Source organism: Mesoplodon bidens (genome assembly GCF_964165515.1).
Source record: "Mesoplodon bidens genome assembly, chromosome: 12".
NCBI lineage: Eukaryota > Metazoa > Chordata > Mammalia > Artiodactyla > Ziphiidae > Mesoplodon > Mesoplodon bidens.
In genome coordinates, this window is record NC_138168.1 from 27137957 (window position 1) to 27160060 (window position 22104).

Consider the following 22104-nt stretch of genomic DNA (forward strand, 5'->3'; position numbering starts at 1 on the left):
TTGGAGCAGATTAATTGGAGAAAACCAGTTGCCTTTGCCTGCTTTCTCACAGCAGGTAATGGTACAGTGAACAGTGCTGCAGGTGTCCTCACAGACAAAATCAGGGCAGCACAAAAACTCCTTTGGGGTGGAAGATCTGGGAAAAACAGGTAAGGATCAACTAGCTATGCATTATTTATTCATCCCTCCCCCCTTCAGACTGGTGGTACTGATGGGTTACAATCTAGGCTTTGGACTCTATGAAGTGACTTGAGGAAATTGCCATTTCTCCCACAGTGTCCAGTATCTGCAGGAGAAGCTGTGACCTGAAGGATTACTTGGTAGATAACAAACTGAAATAATGAACCGCGGTTTTGTAGTGCTGGGGCTGCCTAGAGGGCTGGCCCTCAGCCCTTTCCCAGTGCATTCTATCACTCAGAACCCTTACCACCAGGTGAATGAGTTCACGAGCCAAAGTAAAGTAGCAACTAAGAGATACCACTGGTTTAAAAGAAAATAAACAGGATTACATAAGACCATAACAATCTAAGATAAAGCCAATAAACGCTAAAAGGAAAAAGAAGATTTTGGCAGTGTGGTACAAGAATCAGAACTAACCACGTAGAAATATTAAAAATATAATATTTAAAATAAATGTAATAAAATGGAATGAAAATAGAGTGGCTACAGCTGATGCATGAATTAGTGAGTTGAAAAGTTGGATTGAGAAACTCTTCCAGAAGGCAGCAAAAAAAGGATAAATAGAAAATAAATGCAGATGGAAGTGGGATGAAGGACAGAAATAGATGTGCCACCATTCAAGTAACAAATGAGGTCAGAAGAAGAAAAAATTTGAAGATTGAGAGGGCCATAGAGTGCCAAACAAGGAAGAAGACAGTACCCACATCTAGACACATACTGAAATTAGGAGTATTGAGGATAATGAGAAAAATCTAAAGGCTTTTAAACAGTCAATCCTTGTATAAAGGAACAAGAATCATATTGACCTTTCTCTTCAGAAGAGCAATGCTGGCTGTGAGGAAACAGTATTTTTAAGGTACTGGACCTAAAATTTTATATCCATTTAAATTGTTATTCAGATGTGAGGGTTTAATAAAAAACATTAATATTCATCACTCAAAGATCCGCACTGTAAACATTTTTGGAGAGAATACTCAACAAAAAACAAGTGCAGGAAATATTTCAAGAACTAGGGGTGAGTGATGTGTACAGGCTGACCTCAGCCATACTGCAGGTTTGGTTCCAGACCACTGCAATAAGGCAAATATTGCAATAAAGCAAGTCACGAAGTTTTTGGTTTCCGCTTCTGCCCATAGGAGTTTATAACACTTGGTGTGAACAAGGTGGCATGGTGAATACGGGCACCATTGACTAGCCTAAAGGCAGTGGCTAGTGAAGCTCTCACCCTGTGTGCATCTTTCTCTATCCTGAGACATTTATTCTCTCTAGGCTTTCTGTTCCCTTCTGTTTCTCTGAGTGTGTTTTGGGTCTCCTAGTGACTCCATAGATTCAGCATAACTTTCGGTGAGAGTAAAAGTAGGAACTTAAAAAAAAAAAACTTGTCTATGGAAGTGGTTCTCAGCCTTGAGTGTGCTGAGTTTTGCTCAGCCTTCGGGCCGGTTGGAATGAGGCAGTGGGTGTCTTTCCCACAGCTGTGTAGTGCTAATATTTCTTACCTCATTAATAACTTCCAATTATTACTGTGAGGTTATGGAGAGTTGCCCACTGTGTGCCTCTGTCTTAAAGATATTCACCTACTTGCTAAAAGTCTTCAAGAGTGAAGTGGTAAGATCGATTCACCTGCTGAAGACTTTAAAAAATCAGATATATGGTTCCATTTATTATTTCTTTTCTAGTTTACACATTTATTTTCTTGAATAGGTAATACATTCACAGTTCAGTGAACCATATAAAAGTATCCATGTCACCTCTTCTCCGGTCACTGGGTTACCTTTCCTTGAGTCAACTAATATTAGGGGTTATTCTACGTACGCTTCTGAGTTGTTCTTTGCATAAATGTATGATTTTAATGTTTTGGCTCTGGTAAAATGCATTAAAGGTATGAATTACTTTGCAGCTGACTTTTAGGATTAAGTGTCAAGGGCTTTCTTGGACAATGTACCCAATACTACACAGATACACATATTAATACGTCGTGTGTTTTCACCTCTACTTAATTCTGACAGTTTGTATTTGAGGCTAGTGTGCTGGGGTAGTGGAAATTTAACCTCTTTACCTGTCTACCTTTCATTATCATCCATTTCTTAAAATTAAATATATGAAAATAGAACAGGCAGATGATACTTACGAAGTGTCAGTGACTTTATGCACTTTCTACATTTTATATGGAAAAGAGCAGGTTTAGGAATGTGCCTCGGCGCTGTGTTCTAGGGACACCCTTGCTGTCAACTCCTCTAAGGTGGCAGTTAGATAGTGTACTTGAGATGTGACTAATGTAAGATGCTACAGGGCTGGGAGTTAGGAGATCTGGTCTCTGTCTGCATTGGGCAAATCATTTGACCTCTCTGAATTAAAGCACTTTACAAAAATTTGATCTAGGTTTCTAAGGTTCTCACATTCTCTACTGGAAAAGAAAATTTTCCTGAGCTGCCTGTTTCAGCCTAATAGAATATTGCTAGAACACATAACCTACAGACAGGCACAGCCCCCTCTTGGTGGTCTGAAAATGCTTAATTTCTTTTTGAGCTATTTCTCCTTTCAGCCTGGCATGATTTGCAAGAGCACTTTGGGTTTGACTGTCACTCTGTTATTATTTGTTCCCATTTGGTGAGGCCAGACTCAACCCAGGCAGCTGTTGATGAAATTGGACGTGACCCATTGATCTGCGACATCAATTCCCAGAGCAATCAATTGACGGAAAGAAATGCACCCAAACTCAAATCACTATTATCATCCACAAACGAAAAAGGAAAATTCTCATTTGTTTCACCTTTCATTTCCAAATATGATATACTAGGAGGGGCTCCAGCTTCGTGCCAATTAGAAAAAAATATGGCAAGAGAATTAAAAAGCACCAAAGGACATCTTGACCTCAGGGGAGGACTAGGTTAGACTCCATTGATCTAAATTACTGAGATTATTCTGCATTGGTCCCCACAGCCAGTGGGTCAGAGCCTTTACATCTGCAACCAGCGGTATTTCCACTAATTAGCCACACATGGTCCACCTTGAAGGTTCTTTGAGCCCAGTCATTAATTTTTTATCCACTCCTAAGGTAAGTTGTGAATATATGGTATCTCTTGTTTATGAGAAATACGGAAATCCCTGCGGGGATACAAAGATAATACTTGAAATAAAATTCAGGAAGGGAGCACTGACTTTTTGCACAGGAGATGCTAAATTAGTATTTGATAATAAAAGAAAATTCAAGAATATTTCTTGGACCTGTAGTTATTTAATAGTAAAAAACAGTTATTTTTAGGAAACATAGCAATGCTTGTCTAAAGGATCTTGCTCTTGTATGCTAATATGCATGATTGTATTTCTGTTTCATGTATTTCTGTTTTTCAGTGTTCCTTTTCTTGCTATTTAAAAATTATAATTTCCTAGTTCTAAAGCGAGAGTGGCAAAAAGAAGCATTGAATAGTTTAGGATTTCTAAACGGAGAATAAGTTGATAAAATGAGCTAGCTTTTTCACCTTGGGGTTTTTTACAGAAAATAGAAGCTCTAGCTTTTTTTTAAGTGCTAAAGGAGTTCTTTTTTAAAATAAAGAATAATGGCCAATTTTAAAGGAATAATTATGGGAAAGGACCTAAACTCTTTAAGAGAGGATAGAGCTTAGTAAATTATTGCTTCTGTTAATGAGGCAGAAGTCCACCATTTTTAAATCTAATTTTTTATTTGCATGTGCTAGATATGACTACATTTTAAATTTTTGAATGACAATTCACAAGTATATAGAGTAAAAAAAGCCTCCTTAATACCTCTTCCAAACTCTGACAGGTACCTGCTACTTAAAAATTTTTATTTAAAATATTGTTTATACATATGTATGTACATACGGCTATAAATTTACATAAATGTATATATTAGATAAAAATCAGTCATGCTTTCTTGGAAGAGTCTTTTTCCTTTTTCTTTTTTGCCTCTCCCTTTAAGCTCCCCCTTCCACCCTCATGTTCTCCTACAGACCTCCAGTAACCTGTATGAACTTCCTCGTGTGTGCCCTTCTGTATTTTTTCTCCATACTTCTATAGCCACATACACATACATTTCCTATACATATGCATACACATATATGTATATTTATAGGATTTTATTTTACTCAGTGGTCTGTGGATGAATTAATTTGGGGAGAATTGTTGTCTTTATAAATTTTGAGTTTTCTAATCCCTGAGCATGGTATATCCCACCATTAAATTTATTTATTTAAATAGCGGTATGTGTATTTAGCATTGTCGGCTATTCTCTTCTTGAAACTGTCCTGCTTTGGTTTCGGTGACATTGCCCTTAATGGTTTTCCCCCTCTTTCTCTTTGGCCATTTCTCATTTTCACCTGTAGACTTTTTTTTCCCTGTGCTATTTTTCAAGGTTTTGTCATTGGCTTACTTTTTCTTCTTGTCCCTAAGTGGTCTCTACCTATTCAATGATTATTCACGAATGTTTATTTATCTCTAATTTGCAACTTTTGTTGTTGTTGCCTTCTGGACATCTCCACTTTTGCCATTCAGTTTTGTTGGGTAAAATCTGTAAGTTTTTTCCGATTATAATTTCTGGCATTAGTTGGCTTAAAAAGCCGCCTTCTACTTCAAGATTCTAAAATATGTTTTTACATTTTACTTTAACACTTTTATAGTTTAGTTTTTACATTTAATACTTGTATTCCATCTGGAATTTATTTTTGTGTTTGGAGATAAATCGGGAAAATATAACAGTTCCATGTTTTTTTCTCTTGTATTTTTGAGTTGATATTCATTTGTTTTTTTTTCACTGTCCATTTTATACGTTACTGGGCATCCTTGGTGACTTAAGTACTGTGAGGGCTGGACCAGGTATATCTTCATTGTTGAATTCCCTGGCATCTAGCACAATGCCTATGTGATAGTAACATTTTAGTAAACATTGTTGAATGAATGAATTGTGGTAGGAGAGAATTGTTTCATTATCTGTTTTAACTTAATAACACTTATCCTGTTTTTTTTCTATGTCTTTCATACGTGGAAGTCTTCCACATCTTAGAAGCCTTTAAGCTCTCAAATATTTTAACCTCATTGAACCTTGAAAAACGTTTGTTTTTTTCAGGGTAAACCGAGTAACCTATTCATATCAGCTATGCCTTGATTCTTTCCCAGCACCCAAGCTTGCTAGAGAAGCAGTTTATATTTACTTGTCTTGGGGTTTTTTTTGTTTTTGTTTGATTTGAATTTTACTTATTTTTTTATACAGCAGGTCCTTATTTGTTACCTATTTTATACATATTAGTGTATACATGTCAATCCCAATCTCCCAGTTCATCCCACCACCACCACCACCCACCTTTCTTCTAAGTCAGCAGAGCTTCTGTGAAAACCTGCTGTTCAAGATGTGGCTTTGTAGATGTCATCACATGTCATTGCTGGTACTGTGTCTGAGCCTGCTTAATCGTCACTGCCACCCTGTGCCAGGTCCTGAGGGTTTATTTGGCTGAGTTCTGTTGTCTTTACTTGCACTTTCAGTCTTGCGGTGGGAGCCATCGATGATACATAATGAGGATCTATTTTGTTTTTCTGTTGATGATTTTTCCAGTGATAGAGTCAAGGAACTGAGTTTTAAAAAGAAAAGACAATTCAATCCACTATTATTTATTGATACCTTAGTGTGCCAGACCAAAATGAAATAGAAAGTGTCCCTATGTGCAAAAAGAGTACCTTTTCAGGAAAGGTAACATAAGACAACTATCACAAAACTAATTTGGGGCACAGTACCAAGTGAGTGGTCTAAACACTAGTGTTGTGTGAATTTAGGAATGGGAAAAACCACTCTGACTTGGGATGGCTGGGGAAAACTTCCTGGAGGAGTTGAGACTTATTTAAGATCATGTAGGATGTATGGTAAATACGGCTTCTCATATGTTAGAAAAATGAGCAAAATTGTGGAATGGAATGCATTGTACAAATATGATGGCCAATGAGTATACCAGAATGACAGTCAACTTTGTGTAGGAGAGAAGAGGGCAGGAAGGGAATTGGGTCAGATTGGGGAGGGTCGTTAGTGTTTTTCCCAAAACATATTCCTTAGAAATACCCTGTTTCAGCAAGCACAGGCCATAAGTAGTAGAGCTGGAAAATCCTTTGTAGTTTTGTGGACACGAAGAGAGGACCTGCTGTATTGATGAGCTCGTTGTCTTTATATATTACATCCATGGATGCTATTAACCTCAGTGTTTTCTGTATATTTCAGACATTAGTCCCTTACCATGGGGGATTGGAATTTATTGGGTGGCATCCTAGAGGAAGTTCACTCCCACTCAACCATGGTGGGGAAAATCTGGCTGACCATCCTCTTCGTTTTCCGGATGCTGATACTTGGTGTAGCTGCTGAAGATGTCTGGGATGATGAACAGTCAGCATTTGCCTGCAACACCCAGCAGCCAGGTTGCAACACTGTCTGTTACGATGATGCTTTCCCTATCTCTTTGATCAGGTTCTGGGTTTTACAGATCATCTTTGTGTCTTCTCCCTCTCTGGTATATATGGGCCATGCACTTTATAGCCTCAGGGCCTTTGAAAAGGAGAGGCAGAGGAAAGAGTTACAGCTTAGAGCCCAGATGGAGAATCCAGAGCTTGAATTGGAGGAGCAGCAAAACATAGATAGAGAACTGAGGAAGTTGGAGGAGCAGAAGGAGATCCCAAAAGTCCCTCTGAAAGGATGTCTTCTGCGTACTTACGTCTTACACATCTTGACCAGATCTGTGCTGGAAGTAGGGTTCATGATAGGCCAGTATATTCTCTATGGGTTTCAAATGCATCCCCTTTACAAGTGTACTCAACCTCCTTGCCCCAATGCAGTGGATTGCTTTGTGTCCAGGCCCACAGAGAAGACCATTTTCATGCTCTTTATGCACAGCATTGCAGCCATCTCTTTGTTCCTCAACGTACTGGAAATATTTCATCTGGGGGTCAGGAAAATCATGAGGGCACTTTATGACAAATCCAGCAGTGAGGGCATTGAGGACGAAAAGGGACCTCCATTTCATCTGAAAACATATTCCGCGGCCCAGCAGTTTATGAATTGCTCTCCCTTCCCTGAAGGAGTCTCTCTACTTCAAGCCAGCAATCAACAGCAAGTCTTCCGAGTCAACGTGCCGAATTCTAAAACCATGTGGCAAATCCCACAGCCCGGGCAACTTGAGGTAGACCCTTGCTGTAGTAAGAAAGACTGGGCTGAGGGGGATCAGCACAGAGGACAGCTCCATGTCCACAGCCCGTGTCCCTGGGACGATGGTGCTAGAATTCAGCACTCGGGACAGCAACCAGACCGTTCTTCCTTTGGCTTGCAGACTACAACGCCCCAGTCCTGGCTGGGTACAACGATGGCTCCTAGACATTGTCCATCACGTACAACAGGACCCTGGGAGCAATCCCAGGACCTGCAACCCTCAGGGGAGCCTCTCACAGATCTACACAGTCACTGCAGACACAGCGATGGCAGCATGAGAGAGAGCAGAGTCCAGACAGACAGATCTTGCACGGGCAGTCGCAAGGCCAGCTTTCCGTCCAGATTGCTGTCTGAAACGGGACAGCTGTACAGTGACTCAATAAGCTCCAGTTCTCAAAATAGCTCTTGCCTGGGCTTTCCGCACCGGGAAAACAGCCCCTCACTTCTGCCTTCAGCCACTGGGCACAGAACATCAATGGTAAGTAAAGACAGACAGCCTGACTGATCATGGAATTTCACAAGAGGTGTTCCACTTTGGTTCCTTCTTAGCCTTCTGTTTCCTCCTCCTTTGTGTATATATGTGTGTGTTGAGAGAGAGGGAAACGAGGAGAGAGAGGTTAATTTATGGAGAGTTAAATTCATTCATTTAACACATTCAGTTGAATTTAATTCGTAAAATAAACTTATTGAAAACTTTATATCAATTAGTCTTATAAGTGCTGGGTATATAAATGAATAAAATATCATGTGTACCATCAAAGGGCTCAGAGTCTGGATGGGAAATTAGGTAAACGTATAAATGATCAAGTGTAAGGTGCCATGTTAGAGGGAGTGGTGGCCAAAGGAGGGAGAAGTCAGTTCTTTCTGGATGGGTCAGGAAAAGCTTTATAGTTGAAGCTCCTTTTGAACTGAGTCTTGAAAGATGTGGTGAGTTTCTCCAGACCTGGGAGGACTGGGGTGCATGGAAGGAGGCTGTCCCAGTACAAGGAGAACACAGACAGAGGCTGAGAGGTGTGACATAGCAGGGCTCTCTGGGGAGCCACGTGTGTCTGGAGCACAGAGTAGTAGGAGGGCTTCAGAGAGAGGGAAAGCTGGAGAAGTGGGCATATGGAGGCCTTGCAGGGAGGCAGTGGAGAACCCATAGAGGATGTGCAGCAGAGGAGTGACTGGATCAGAGTGGCACTTTAGACAGCTCTTTGTATCAGAGTGTGGAAAATGGATCAGAGGAGGGATCATTTGTAACCTTGAGTTGCCCTTGTCTCACTGAGGAAGGAGGGTGTGCTCCATTGTTTTAACAGCTCTGGCATTTAAAAGTCACGTACAAATATTTGTTGATATATTTCACAAAGACGACGATCAATATTGTATTGATAATTCTGTCCTCTGAAAAGCCACTGTGGAATAAACATTCCCTGGCCATTGTAAGACATAATGGATATTTACTGTGGATTCTTCTTAATTCTGAAAAAAAAAAAAAAGAGAGAGAGAGAATGACATATGTTTTACGTACTGCTCCTAACAACTTTTTTCCATTAAAAAGAAAAATCCCCCAAGTTAATAGGGGAATTTCCCAGTTGAGTTCACTTGGTTGAACTCACAACCTTGCTTTTCCCTTTGCTTCATTCTTTGTGTTAATAATGATTGAACCCTTCTACCCTAGATTCATATCTCCCATGAGATATTTTGTTACTGCGCTAATGCCATACCTTGAGGAGGAATCATCATACCTAGATTTTTCCTAAAATGCTTTTTTTCAAACTTATACTCATTTCTTGTCAGTGACCAGCTGTCTTCTCAGGAGATTACGTGTAGGATTATTGTATGGCTGCTTGGAACCCTATGCCAAACTATAGCAGGGTTCTCAACTCTAGCTTGAGTTAGAGTCATCTGGAGCTTTAAAAAAATCTCCATGCCCAGGACCCATCCACTTCCAATCAAACTAGAATCTCTGGAGATCGGATGGAGGATTGGTATTTTTTAAATTCCCATGGTGATTGTAATGTACAGCCAGGGTTGAGATCCACTATTTTATTTTATTTTTTAATTTTTTAATTTTTTTACTTTTTGGACATGTCCTGCATCTTGCAGAATCATAGTTCCCTGACCAGAGATTGAACCTGGGCCACAGCAGTGAAAGTGCCAAGTCCTAACCACTGGACCACCAGGGAACTCCTGAGATCCACCATTTTAGAGTAACCTTGCCAGTGGCCTCTGCTTCTTATCTGCATTTGTGAAGTCAGCATGACAATTTTCATCATTTTCTCTCTCCTGTACCTCACTCCATGTGAGAGGAGCCTTTGTATTAACAGAAAATTGAGGAAGAAAAAGCAGTGTTTAGTTGAAGCAGATTTTCTTAATCTCAGATTATCTTTTGGGAGAGACCAGCCTCGCTGAGGAGAGAAAAGATGACGAAGGTGACAGGCCCTCTTTCTTTTTTCATCTTCCTCTTTCTTCCCTGTTTATGTTTCTAGGAGTTATAAATAATGCCTTTGGCCACAGAGATTTCCTACTTATGGTCACTTTCCCCCAAGCCTCTTAGGGGGTTGACAGGCCACTTCACTCCCCAAATGGTGGAAGTCTTGGGGATTGAGGCCACAGCCGTCAGCTCCAGAGCACTGTAGCTGACACATCGTACTTACTGCAAACAGAGGGATCTTTCATTGGAAACTAGTGCAGCAGGCAAAGGATTGTTAGCATCCACTTTCAATATATGGACTGTAAACAGCTTCTTACACTGTATCAGGTCCCAGAGGGCCAAATTTTTAGGGCTCAATCAGATGTATTCTGATGGCAGCAGTTGGTGTTTCAGAATGAAACGACTTCTGGTAGGTACCACAGTTGCTTTGCCACTTGTTCCCCTTAGAGAGAACTGTCCTGCAAAAGAAATCCACGCGATTATAGGTCAGAAAAACCACCTGGAAGAGCCGTGATTTATACTCCAAGACATTTCCCTTGCCATCACCCAAACCCCGCAATTTTTTCAAGTCTAAGCTTGTTGATTACTAAATACGTTTCTGTCAAGGTTGGTCCTTTGTGGAAAGGCTTAATTGGGCATGGAGAGCAGACTTTTAGTCTGGCCGAGTGAGCGTGGGGAAGAATGCTGGTTGAGTTTTAGGAACCCATGCTACCCTCTGTGATGAAGACTTTCGTCCTCGTTGAATGCCTTCACCTGTCAGAGATGCTGTGGAGTAGTAATCCTCATGCCCAATTATACTTTAAATCACCAGGGAAGCTTTGAAAAATGCCCTAATAAGAATCTCTGCAGATAGAGCCTGAGCACCAATACTATTTTTTAAATTTATTTATTATTTTTGGCTGCGTTGGGTCTTTGTTGCTGCGCACAGGCTTTCTCTCTAGTTGCGGCAAGCGGGGGCTACTCTTCGTTGTGGTGCGAGGGCTTCTCATTGCGATGGCTTCTCTTGTTGCAGAGCACGGGCTCTAGAGCATGAGGGCTTCAGTAGATGCGGTGCGTGGGCTCAGTGGTCGTGGCTTGCGGGCTCTAGAGTGCAGGCTCAGTAGTTGTGGCACACGGGCTTCGTTGCTCTGCAGCCTGTGGGATCTTCCTGGACCAGGGCTCGAAGCCGTGTCCCCTGCACTGACAGGCAGATTCTTAACCACTGCACCACCAGGGAAGCCCCCAATACTATTTTTTAAAACTCCCAGGTGATTCCAGTGTGCAACCAGAGCTCAGAACCACCACTGTAGAGGAGGAAGCTTTTGGCATTAGGAAGAAGGTTGCCCTGCGACTTCTTCCAATCTCTTGTGACATTAAAGTGCTAACAAAGAGTGTTCTCCTGTAGCTCCACAGAGCTGAGGACCTTTGCACTTACTGGTCCCTCTGCCTGTGATGCCCCACCCACCCCAGGACCTTGGCATGGCTGATGGTGCCAGCTGTGCCAAGGTCCTGGGGAGCACTCTTGGGCCATGATCATGGAGGGGAGAGCTAGGAACAAGGTTGGAATGAATGGGCAAGGGCTGATCTGTCAGGCGTTATAGGCCATGGAAAGGAATTTGAGGTGGATGGTGCAGGAGTGGTGGTGGTCTGCTATGTATATTTTTAAAATCACTGTTTCTGACGAGTCTCTTGTAGAGATGCCATGGTCTGAATGTTTGTCCCCCCCAGATTCATATGTGAAACCTTAATCCCCAGTGTGATGGTATTTGGAAGTGGGGCCTTTTGGAGGTGATTAGGTCATGAGGGTGGAGCCCTTATGAATGGGATTAGTGTGCCCTTATAAAAGGGGCATCAGAGAGCTCCTTTTCCCATCCACCATGTGAGGACACAGTGAAAAGATGACTGTCTGTGAACCAGGAACTGAGCTCTCACCAGACACTGAATTTGCCAGTGCATTTGTCTTGGAATTCCCAGCCTCCAGAAATATGAGCAATAAATTTCTGTTCTTTATAATCCACCCAGTCTATGGTATTTTTTTTATAATAGCCCGAATAGACCAAGACAATGGGTAAGAATGCAGTCAGGGAGACCAGCTAGGAAGCTTGCACAGTGTCCAGGTGAGAGGGGAGTGTGGCTCAGACCAGGGGTACCACTATTAATCGTTTGAAAGAAGAGTCTTTTTCTTATTTCTTGTTTTTCAAATTAAAGTCGTACATGCTCATTGAAAGACATTCAAGCAGTGTAAAAGAACATAAGAGTAAAATGTGAACCTGACCATGTGAGGGTTCATCTCTCACTGTCACCTGGACTCAATTCCCACTTCCCTCACCAAAGACAATCACTGTGAACAGAATGGGGTGTGTTCCCCTACCTTCCTCACTGCATTCACAATCTGTCTTTGAGGACAAATATATGTCCACACATATTTTTTATTTTTTTCAAAAATATAAATGTGATCCTGCTGTAGAGATGTCTCTGCAATTTGCTTTCACTTAATTAATGATATGTCTCAGGGACTCTCCATATCAGCACCCATGGAGATGCCTCGGTTTTATATGCCTCATGCTTTTCCATGAAATTGATGAACCATAAGATACTTGATGGCCATTTAGCCGTTCTAAGTTTTTTCTACTGCAGACAACGTTGCAGTGAATGTTTCATACATATATCTTTGATAGGTACCTAGAAGTGGAATTACTGGTTTTAATGGGCACGCAGATTGTACATTTTGATAGCTGCTGCCAATTTTTGCTCAGGAAGGGCTATACCAATTGATCCTCTTTACCAGTGCATTAGCACTCTTTCCCCACGCTTGCCAATATCAGACGTCGTCTCCCCCCACCTCCAATTTGACAAACTAGAAATGTTTCGTAACATTTCCAAACATTTCTAAAATGTTTGTCTTAATTTACATTTCCATGATTACTAGTAAGGTTGTTCATATGTTTATTAGCCATCTGTATTTCTACCATGAATTATCCTTGTCTGTTTTTCTGTTATTTGTTTTTCTTCTGATTTCTAGGAACTCTTTTATGATATTGTATTAACTCCTTGTCTATATATGTATTGAAAGATATTCTCTCAGTCTGTTTATTTCCTATCCCTGTGTATGGTGTCTTTAAAATTTTAATATTATATTAAATCTAAAATCTCTGTGACTTCTAGGTTCTTTGCCTCAGTTGGGAAGGTTTTTTTGACTCAACATTATTAACAGGGGTTATGAGATGGGTGTTTGAAGAGTTGATTGTTATAATTTATTGAACTTTTTGGCAGAGGAGCTTTACATAATATATCAATTACCGAAGAGGAGGAAAGACTCCCACTTTACTGAGTCCCTGATTGTGGTCTGGACACTGCCATGGGCTTCTTCACTGTGACTCTGTGATTATTCCCATTTAAGGATAAGGAAATAGATGACTTGTCCAAAGTCATGCAGTTAGGATGTGGTAAAGCACAGTCTTTGGGACATAGCAGGGACATGAATTAATATTTACTGAGTGAGTGAATGGGCTGGAATTTTATCCCAAGCTTGTCTGACTCAACTCAAGTCCTTCTCCCATATCCCATTGCTGCTTCCTGCTCTCCCGGCACAAGGCAACCTAAGTGTAGCATATTTTTAAGAGAGATTATTACAAAATGGAACATCCACATTTGGATCAGTTTTCCCATTCTACATTACTGCAAAGTCAAAAATTCTGGTTAATTGTGGAGGGGACAAAGATGGAGCTTTGGAAAAGGTTGGCCTTTTAGTATTAGACCTGGATTTTGGACAAAACAACCACAACTGGATGATGAGGAGGAGATGGCAGGTGGGATTCAGATCTTCTGCCGCAGTGCTGTTGGGGAACAGAACCTCTTACATGCACGTTCATCTCTGGGGCGATGTGGGGGGATTGTCTTCTGTAGGAGGTTTTTGTTTGGATTTCGGCTATTTGTGACACACGAAGAGTCTCAAGTGGGTAGGCAGGACTGGCTTTTACAAGCCCTTTGAGTCTATTTTGTTTTGTTTCAGAACATGCTTCTAGAACTTTCATCCATTATGAAAAAATAATGCATCCTGGGACCAGAAAAAACAGACTCAGGAGCAGCTGGCATCTGCGAGATGAACGTTGTATGTTTGTCAGCTCAAACTGCAGGAGGAACTCTGAGAACCCTCCCCTCCAGAACCATGAATCAGGCAATGGCTGTGTATCGGGGGCTCCCAGCTGGGCTCCCTGACCGCTGGGGTCAGCCTCTCACTGCTCCGCTTGGCCGTGCTGCCTGAGGCCGGTCCAGTGCTCTCCATACACCAGGCAGGCACTCTACCCCATCAGAGAAAATCTAGGGGCAAGAGCCGCCATCCGAGGGAAGGAGGAGTGGGATGTGCTACCATCCCTGCCAGTAGCCAGCTCTGCAGCAGCAGCAGTTTGGACCCTTGAATGTGGTTCCAGAGCAGGCTGGGAGCTCTGCCTGCAGCCTGGGCTCAACACGCTTCCTGTCTGTACACCAGAGGCTGGAGGGAAGCTTTTTGTTTTCTTCCTCTCATCAGCTCATTTCTTGGGGATGAAGCAGCTGGATGTTCGTCCCTAGATGCCATTACATAAAATATTGATTACAGCCCCGGCAAACACTCGCATCGCATGACTTTATCCTTCTGCCGGGATCGTCGTCAGTAGTGATGCCATGACTGTGGGCCAGCAGGTGCTGGGGAATCTCATTCCCAACTTCCAGGGGAGTGACTGAGGCCGGCACCACTTCCTCACCCTCCCCACCCTCCCAGTGGTCCCGAGCCATCCAGGAGGGGTGCATCAAAAAAGCACTGAACACTTCTTATAGAGCACAGAGGCACGGATGGCTGTGTGATGTCCACTAACTATTCAGTCGGTGAGGCTGGTTGGCTGGTCATTACGGTCTGAGTTCTGAGAATCACAAAGGTGGACTCAATTCCCATGGAAGGAGCCACTTAGCCCTGTCCTCTGTCCCGTGGCCACACTCTCCTATCCCTGGCCACACACCTTGTAACAAAGACTTCAAGTTATTGGGAGAATCACTTTGTTCCAAAGACACAAAGGTCTGCATTATCTATATCCTGCTGAGATAAAATCCATACTCCTTAGCCTGGCACATAAAGACTTCATGGGCTGACTCCTGCCTCATATTCATTCCCTACCTCCTGTGCCCTAACCTGGCTGCGCTATGAGTAAAGCGGATTGCCTTCCCATTGTGGGTGACCAGCAGCCAATCTGTTGAGGGCCTGCATAGAATAAAAAGGTAGAAAAAGTGAATTTGCTTTCTCTATTTCAGCTGGAACATCAGTCTTCTCCCTTGGACTCGGACTTATATCATTGGCTCTATAGTTCTCAGAACTATGCCACCGGCTTTCCTGGGCCTCCAGCTTGCAAAAGGTAGATTGTGGAATTTCTTAGCCTCCATAATTGTGTGGGCCAATACGAACAAATCAACCAATCAACCTGTATCTGTATCTGTGTCTGTCTCTCTATAAAATCTCCTATTGGTTCCATGTCTCTGGAGAACCCTAATACCCTGGGTAACTGCCCAGGATTTTGCAGAACAGAGCCCAGTGCTGGTCTGTGCTTCTAGCCCGAAAGAATGGCTCCTGAGTCTTCTCTGTTCCAATTTGCAGAGGAGGAAGTGAGGTGTGGAGATGTGAAGAGGAGTGTGATCTTTTCCACAATGAACTGGTAGAAGAGCCTGTGAAGACCAGGTGGGTGAAAACGATGCTGGGGCCAAGCCCAGATGGGTGCCATTTTAAGGGGCATGCCATATTCCAGGTGCTTAGGCCACATGATCTGTACCGCGTGCAACTGTGTCAAGTTGTTGTTTGTCCTCCTTTGATAGATCAGAGAAGGCTCAGAGAGATCAAGTGACTTGCCCCACAGCTAAATTCCAACTGAAGTGCCTGTTTTGCAGCTGGAACTCAAACCCAGCTCTAGTTGCTCTGAGGCCCATGCTCCTCCCAGGAAGCCCTGCCCTCTCTCTTGTCTGTGACCATCAGTAGCCCCCTGCACAGTGATTTGTTTGTACATCTGTCTACCCGACTAGCCTGTGAAAGCTTTCAGGATAAGGCTGTGCCTTTTAAATCTTGGATGCCCAGTATGTAGCCCAGTGTTGGTTGAGTGCATGCATGTTTACGTATAGATGCCAAAGGCCAGATGTTACCCATCACTTGCAACCCTCCAGTCTGATCCTTATTCCCTGGTGTCTTGTCCTGCCTTGTCCGCAGGTTTATTATGAGAGACTCTTTCAAGAGCCTCTATGGCAGCGTTCCCCACCTCCCCCATAGCTTTTCTTGTAATTTAAATTTCCTTCACTCTCAAAAGCCTTTATAGGGTCATCAACTGTACAGCACAAATAGAGGTTAAAAAAAGAAGTTAAAAGGATGCAGTGGAAAATGTAATGCTTCTAGTAAATGTTGCTGTGTCTCTGAAGGTTTCCGTCCATTGCTTTAGGATGAGGGTCACTGCCTCGGGTACATTTGTCTTCAAGGAGAGGGAGTGAAAACTAGCCACGGAGAACCAGTCATGCCTCTTTCTGGTTGACAGAGTAGCCAGTAGCAAGTAGATGTTGGGATCTGTAGGAGCCAGGGGTGGGTGTAGGGACAGAAGGGATCATGCTCTTGAGTCAAATGAAAGGAAATTTCATGAGGTGATGTGGGATGCGCGGCTTTCTCCACATCTCTGGACCTGGATTCTCTGATACCAGGAAGTATCGTATTCATTTATGCCAGGAAGGCAGAGGTGCTCAGTGGGGAGAACTGGAAGCCCATCCCACTCTGGGCACCATCAGAAGCTGGCGTTAGACGTGGAGTATGGTCCTGCCGATGCCTCCTAACTGAGGAGGCGAGGGTGATGAGTTGGAGAAGAGTGGAAAGTTCTAGAACTATTTCAAAGAAGAGCTCAAATTTTTTTCCATACAGCATACAACAGACCTGCTGGCAGGGAGTAGGCAGGCTGAGATTCCTCACTGTGCTCTGGAAGTAGATACAAGTCACACCTAAGGTGCACATTCAAAGTAGGAAAGAGAATGGCTGCCACCCATTTGGGGCTGGGTGGTGTTTGAATGCTTCCCTTCTGCAGGATATAAGGGCCTTGTTCTGTATCAAACCACAATCGTCATTCCTGCCACAAGCACTCAATGTTGGGGTCGAAGGTGCATATGACCATCAGTTCTAAGTGACCAGGTTTTCCTACAGAAAACTTTGGGACTATGACATACCGTTTTCCTAGAATGGATTGAAAAACTTCATGTCTTCAGGCAAAGGACTCTATTTTACCTCTGACACCTAAGATGTTTCACAACAGTGCACGTTTGCTGATCCCGTTATATGGTCCCTGAAGCCCTCGCCTCAGTGGGGAGCCCGTGGAGGGAGTGGAGTTCAGCAACTGGTAATTTCAGTTTTCCCACCTGGTAGGTGGGGTAAGGCCATGCACTTCTGGAAGCTCAGATCCCGGCAGCACTGCATTCTCCTGCCATCACGTGAATCCAGCCTCGCTGCCAGCTTGGCCAGACCCCTTATGAGCCCCGCGTACTCAAGTTGTCTGGCCTGCCCACCATCCAATATCTTGTTTTCCCTTTACATCAAAATCCAAGACTCAAATGATCAAATATTCTTTTCTGGCTTAGATGTATGTACACCCTAATCACAATTCTAAAATCCTTGCCCTGCAATTCACTGTATCTTGGCATTGGTTTTTCCTCTTCCCCACTTACTTTCATTACCTTTTTATTTTCAGTTAAGCCTATTATTTTCAGATAATTGTAGATTCACATGCCCTTAAGAAACAATATTCTTCCCCCAGCTTCCCCCAATGGTGACGTTTTGCATAGCTATAACACAGTATCAAAACCAGGAAACTGGGCTTAATGCCTTTTGTTTACTCTCATAGGCACTAGGGATTTTTGTGGGGTGTTTTTGGCCGCGCCGTGTGGCATGTGGGGTCTTAGTTCCCCAACCAGGGATCGAACCCATGCCCCTTGCACTAGGAGCGTGGAGTCTTAACCACTGGACCACCAGGGATGTCCCGGCACTAGGGATTTTTAAAATTGGGAGTTAAGGAATCGAATTCGTTATCACATTTTTAAGATTTCTAATCAGATTAATCAGGTAGCAGATAAGGGTCCAAACAAGAGGAAGAGACGTGGCTTCTCTGGGAGGAAAGGGTTCCTAAGGCCTCCAGCTCTGTAATCTCTAACATAGGGATCAGAGAAAATCAGTTTACAATGTGTAATGATATGTCTTTATTTCATCAACAGAAATGGTGTCTAGACAAAATTCAGTTAACACTAGCAATTCAATTGAGTGAGTTTTTTTTTTTTTGCACAATAGTATATTTACAATGAGTAAATGAAGTTTCAATTCATTAGTTCATAGCAATGCTTTTTTTTTCCCCAAAAAGGTAAAAATTCTTAGTTACAGAGAATAAGCATCAACAGCCATTTCATTTTTTTACAATTAAAAACCACAAGAAAAACCACAATCACTTAGAAAATAAAGACAAGCCTAAGAACTAGTACAATAAAATGATGCATTGAATTAAGTTACATTAATCGCATAGAATCTGTGTAAAAAGTATGTAGAAAAACACCTGATGTAACCTGTTACAGTCGTTGACCAGTTATGAGAGGTACAGAGGGTTATACAGGTAGATATGTGTGAAAACTGTCCGTATTGTTTGACCTGGGGAGGAAGAGGAGAGGGGCTGCAGCCCCTTGCATACACTGAGAAGACCCTGTTTTGAATATGGCCTCTGGAGTTTGTAAGGCATAGATTAGAGGTGCACTTGCATCAGACTGGTTCTGGAACAAATTCTCACGGGCCCTTCAGGCCTCACAAGCAAAGGTGGTGTTTGCCTTGAATGGCTCACCGTGTCTAACCAGCGCCCGAAGCTCCTGCACGCCTGTGGAAGCTTCCCGATCACTCACTAGAAGTAGCAGGTCTTTTACCTCGGCGCATGAACGGGCATCCCAGCATTTACACGTGCGAAATGCATTGTTAGGACTCATGTGGTCACCCCTGTGTCTCCAGACATGTTTTGGTAGAAGACTTAGCATCAAACTGTAGGAAAAACCCTTTTTGTCCAAGTCCCTTCACTCTTTCCTGTCCCCACGGGAACGTTTGGCACCGCAGGGGCGTCTACCTGAAATGAAGGCTCTGGGTGCACTTCTGTGGCTAAGGAGGCCACTGTGTTATCTGAGGTCAGTCCACTGGAATGGAAAGGCAAGTCAGAGCTGTTTGTCCATTGCTTGAGAGTGCAATGCACACACCACGTCACCACAGGCAATCAAAGCTATGAAAGTGGGCCTCTGCAACCAAGTGGGTTTTCTTCACAAAATGGCAGCATCCTTTTCATATTACAATGAAAATGCACTGATATCCATGTGATATAAATATTATCTCCCAGGGTGGAGTGTAGGAAAATACTATACACTTTTCTTTGCAAGAAATGTTTTTGCACCGTCGGTTGAATAATTTATCTTCCATCTGCCACAATAGGTCTTTTCTATGTACAAAGACTATTTGCACGCAGTTTTGTGTACAAATATATTCTATTCTACAGCATCCGTCTTTGATGCCGGGGTCAGGAGATGGCTCGGGCTGTATTCGGCACACACAGCTTGAACACAATGCCCCCGTGCACACAGACTGCCCGCACGAATGCCAGCTCCACACAGGCGTTGATCTGAGGACTGACTCGCCAGGAACTGAACCTACAGCAAGATCCTCAACTTGGGGACGAAAGACCAACTCATGGTCCAGTGAGCAGCTTTATTCTTTTTTTTTTTTTAATCTTTTGGCTGCGCTGTGTGGCATGTGGGATCTTAGTTCCCTGACCAGAGATTGAACCCGTGCCCCCTGCATTGACAGTGCAGAGTCTTAACCACTGGACTGCCAGGGAAGTCCCAGCTTTATTTATTTATTTATTTATTTATTTATTTATTTATTTATTTTGCGGTATGCGGGCCTCTCACTGTTGTGGCCTCTCCCGTTGCGGAGCACAGGCTCCGGACGCGCAGGCTCAACAGCCATGGCTCACGGGCCCAGCCGCTCCGCGGCATGTGGGATCCTCCCAGACCGGGGCACGAACCCGTGTCCCCTGCATCGGCAGGCGGACTCTCAACCACTGCGCCACCAGGGAAGCCCCCAGCTTTATTTAAAAAAAAAAAAAAAAAAGAAGTATGTTTCTTTGCCTATTTACAGTGATTTGAGGACAAAACTTGATTCTGGCTGCCTTCTTGATTGGCAACTCCTCCAACCATTGCTAAGCACTAGTGGCACAGTTTGAAGTCATGTATTAAGCGGCTCCTAGTTGAAATGGGGTATAATGTATAGAACTAGGTAGCTAATAGCCTTTCGAAAGAGCTTTGCAGGCTTTTACACATTTTGGGAGGATTATGCTCAACATAGCATGTGGATCAGCTTGAAGGGGCAGGATTCAGTGGTTTCTTAAAAGGCGAATCATTTTCACACCTTTGTTTGTTTCTTCTTCTTTAATGGCAATCATAAAGCATTAAAAGAGAAAGTGTAGGTTTAGACCTCTTGATGGTAACACTGGACTTCACAGTGTGCCCACCTGGCTTTTAGCAGTCCCCTCATACAAGTCCTGTTGCTGGTTCCTGCCTTCCTTTTCAAGGAGAAGTGGCAGTTGACATACTAATCACCAGCCTTTTTTTTTTTACTTCCTTGGGAAAGCAACACAAGGATTAAATCCAAAATCATAGTGCATCTTAAAAGCAGCATACCTTTAGAAAGACAGTTAATAAATTACTTGTACACTATACAAAATAACATTTCCTAGTGCAGCATCACCTCTGACGCCTGAGTCATTGTTAGGGAACCCAGAAGAGAAGGAGCAGGTGGGCTAGTGACTTTGCCAGCTTTTTTGTTCGTTTTTGCAACAGTTTTGTTCCAGAATCAGTATGTCATGAAGTTCTTTTATTCAAGGCACCCCCAGGTAACGAAGAGAAACAGACACATACGGCAAAGCATGCACCTGCCCAAGCCTGACCAACCTGAACGAAGTGAGGTTGTCCGGAGACACAAGTAAAACAAAGGCAGATCCGAGGGGAGGACTAGTTTCAGGCGGATGGTAACTAGCCACAGGGCCACCTCCACTGTCCCCGTTCCAACAGCCCATGCCTGACCCAGCCACCTGGAGACACAACTCGCCTGTCACAGGGACCCTCCTGAACATTCCGTAACTGGAAGAGTCCTTTATATCTGTAAGGATGGACCCTTAAAGATACCACTAAATGCCACCATGCCGTGCAGATGCTATTCCTTGCTGTTAACTTGCTTTTCTCTTTCAGAAAAGACACGAGTTGCACTAAGGGATCCCAGGTAAAGGAGACAGGCTGGTTTTTTAAATTCCACTTGCGGCAACTTGGACTCCGGTCCCCAGCTAGTCCTCCCTTTGAATCAACCTGGAAATAATCTTGACAAGCACATGGTTCAGAGCCATAAGAGACACAGACGCATCACGTCAACAATTGCACAAAGCCAATCGCTTGTTCCTGGCGGACAGTGAACCAAATCCCAACAACTTGTTCACATCTCTAAGAAATCGAAAGACAGTTTCTCCAGCAGTGTTTTTAACCAGTTCCCATGGCCAGGGTGGCAGGGGTGTGACCGGGGCAGAGGAAGAAACGCGAGGCAGGGGCTGGTAGGAGGAGGCTGTGGGCTGAGTTAGCAGAGAGGGGAATAGAGGCCACCCCTCCACCCCCCAGCGGGAGGCCTGCCGCGCAGGACAACAGAACGGGAACGGCACGAATGGGATCGAGATTACCAGATGCACACGTGTTGGTACCAGGGTCAGTCACGCCAACGAGCTGCTTTGGACCTTGTTACGATATGAGCAGAAAACATTCCTTTTTCCAAAGAGGAGGAGGTCACTTAAAAAAGGCAACAAGAGAGTTACAAAACCAAAAAAATACTGTTGGCCGACTCGTCTACCAGAACACACGCCTGTGATGGGTCACGTGATTCACACCGAGTTTAAATTCGAGCTGTCACCAGTTTTTCCCAAAGGCAAACCTCACGGTGAAGCACAGAACTCTTCTACTAGGCCAAGAAATCTCAACAGCCACAAGAAAAACGGTACCTCCAACTCAGAGCTGGATCATAGTCTGTCTCAGACAAGCACGCACCATACATACACACATGAGAAAAAACAAAAACCCAGAGGCAGGTTTTAAAAGTGGAACTATTTGCAAAGAAAAGCCTTTTTTTTTTTTAATCCTACCACATGAACCAACAAATTTCTGGCATTCATACATATTTAAACATTTAGCACTAATATTTGTACAGAAAAAAGTTAATACTAAAACATATGTT

At 43.2% G+C, this 22104-nt stretch overlaps 1 protein-coding gene across 6 annotated transcripts; it reads left to right on the forward strand.

Moving 5' to 3' along the window:
- Positions 1 to 88: 88 nt before the first annotated feature.
- GJA10 (gap junction protein alpha 10) lies at positions 89 to 21154 on the forward strand. 6 transcript variants are annotated; one of them, XM_081251316.1, is made up of 6 exons: positions 973 to 1036; positions 6401 to 7856; positions 13786 to 14636; positions 15057 to 15157; positions 15397 to 15477; positions 19331 to 19684. In XM_081251316.1, the coding sequence occupies exons 2-3, from the start codon at positions 6417 to 6419 to the stop codon at positions 13822 to 13824; spliced, it is 1479 nt and encodes a 492-aa protein (XP_081107442.1). In that variant the 5' UTR covers positions 973 to 1036; positions 6401 to 6416; the 3' UTR covers positions 13825 to 14636; positions 15057 to 15157; positions 15397 to 15477; positions 19331 to 19684. The 6 variants fall into 6 exon arrangements, with proteins under 6 accessions (XP_081107443.1, XP_081107442.1, XP_081107445.1 ...); XM_081251317.1 differs by lacking the exon at positions 973 to 1036 and adding an exon at positions 89 to 149 and having other exon boundaries at positions 13786 to 15157; XM_081251319.1 differs by lacking the exon at positions 19331 to 19684 and adding an exon at positions 21081 to 21154 and having other exon boundaries at positions 13786 to 15157.
- The last annotated feature ends 950 nt before the right edge of the window (positions 21155 to 22104 follow it).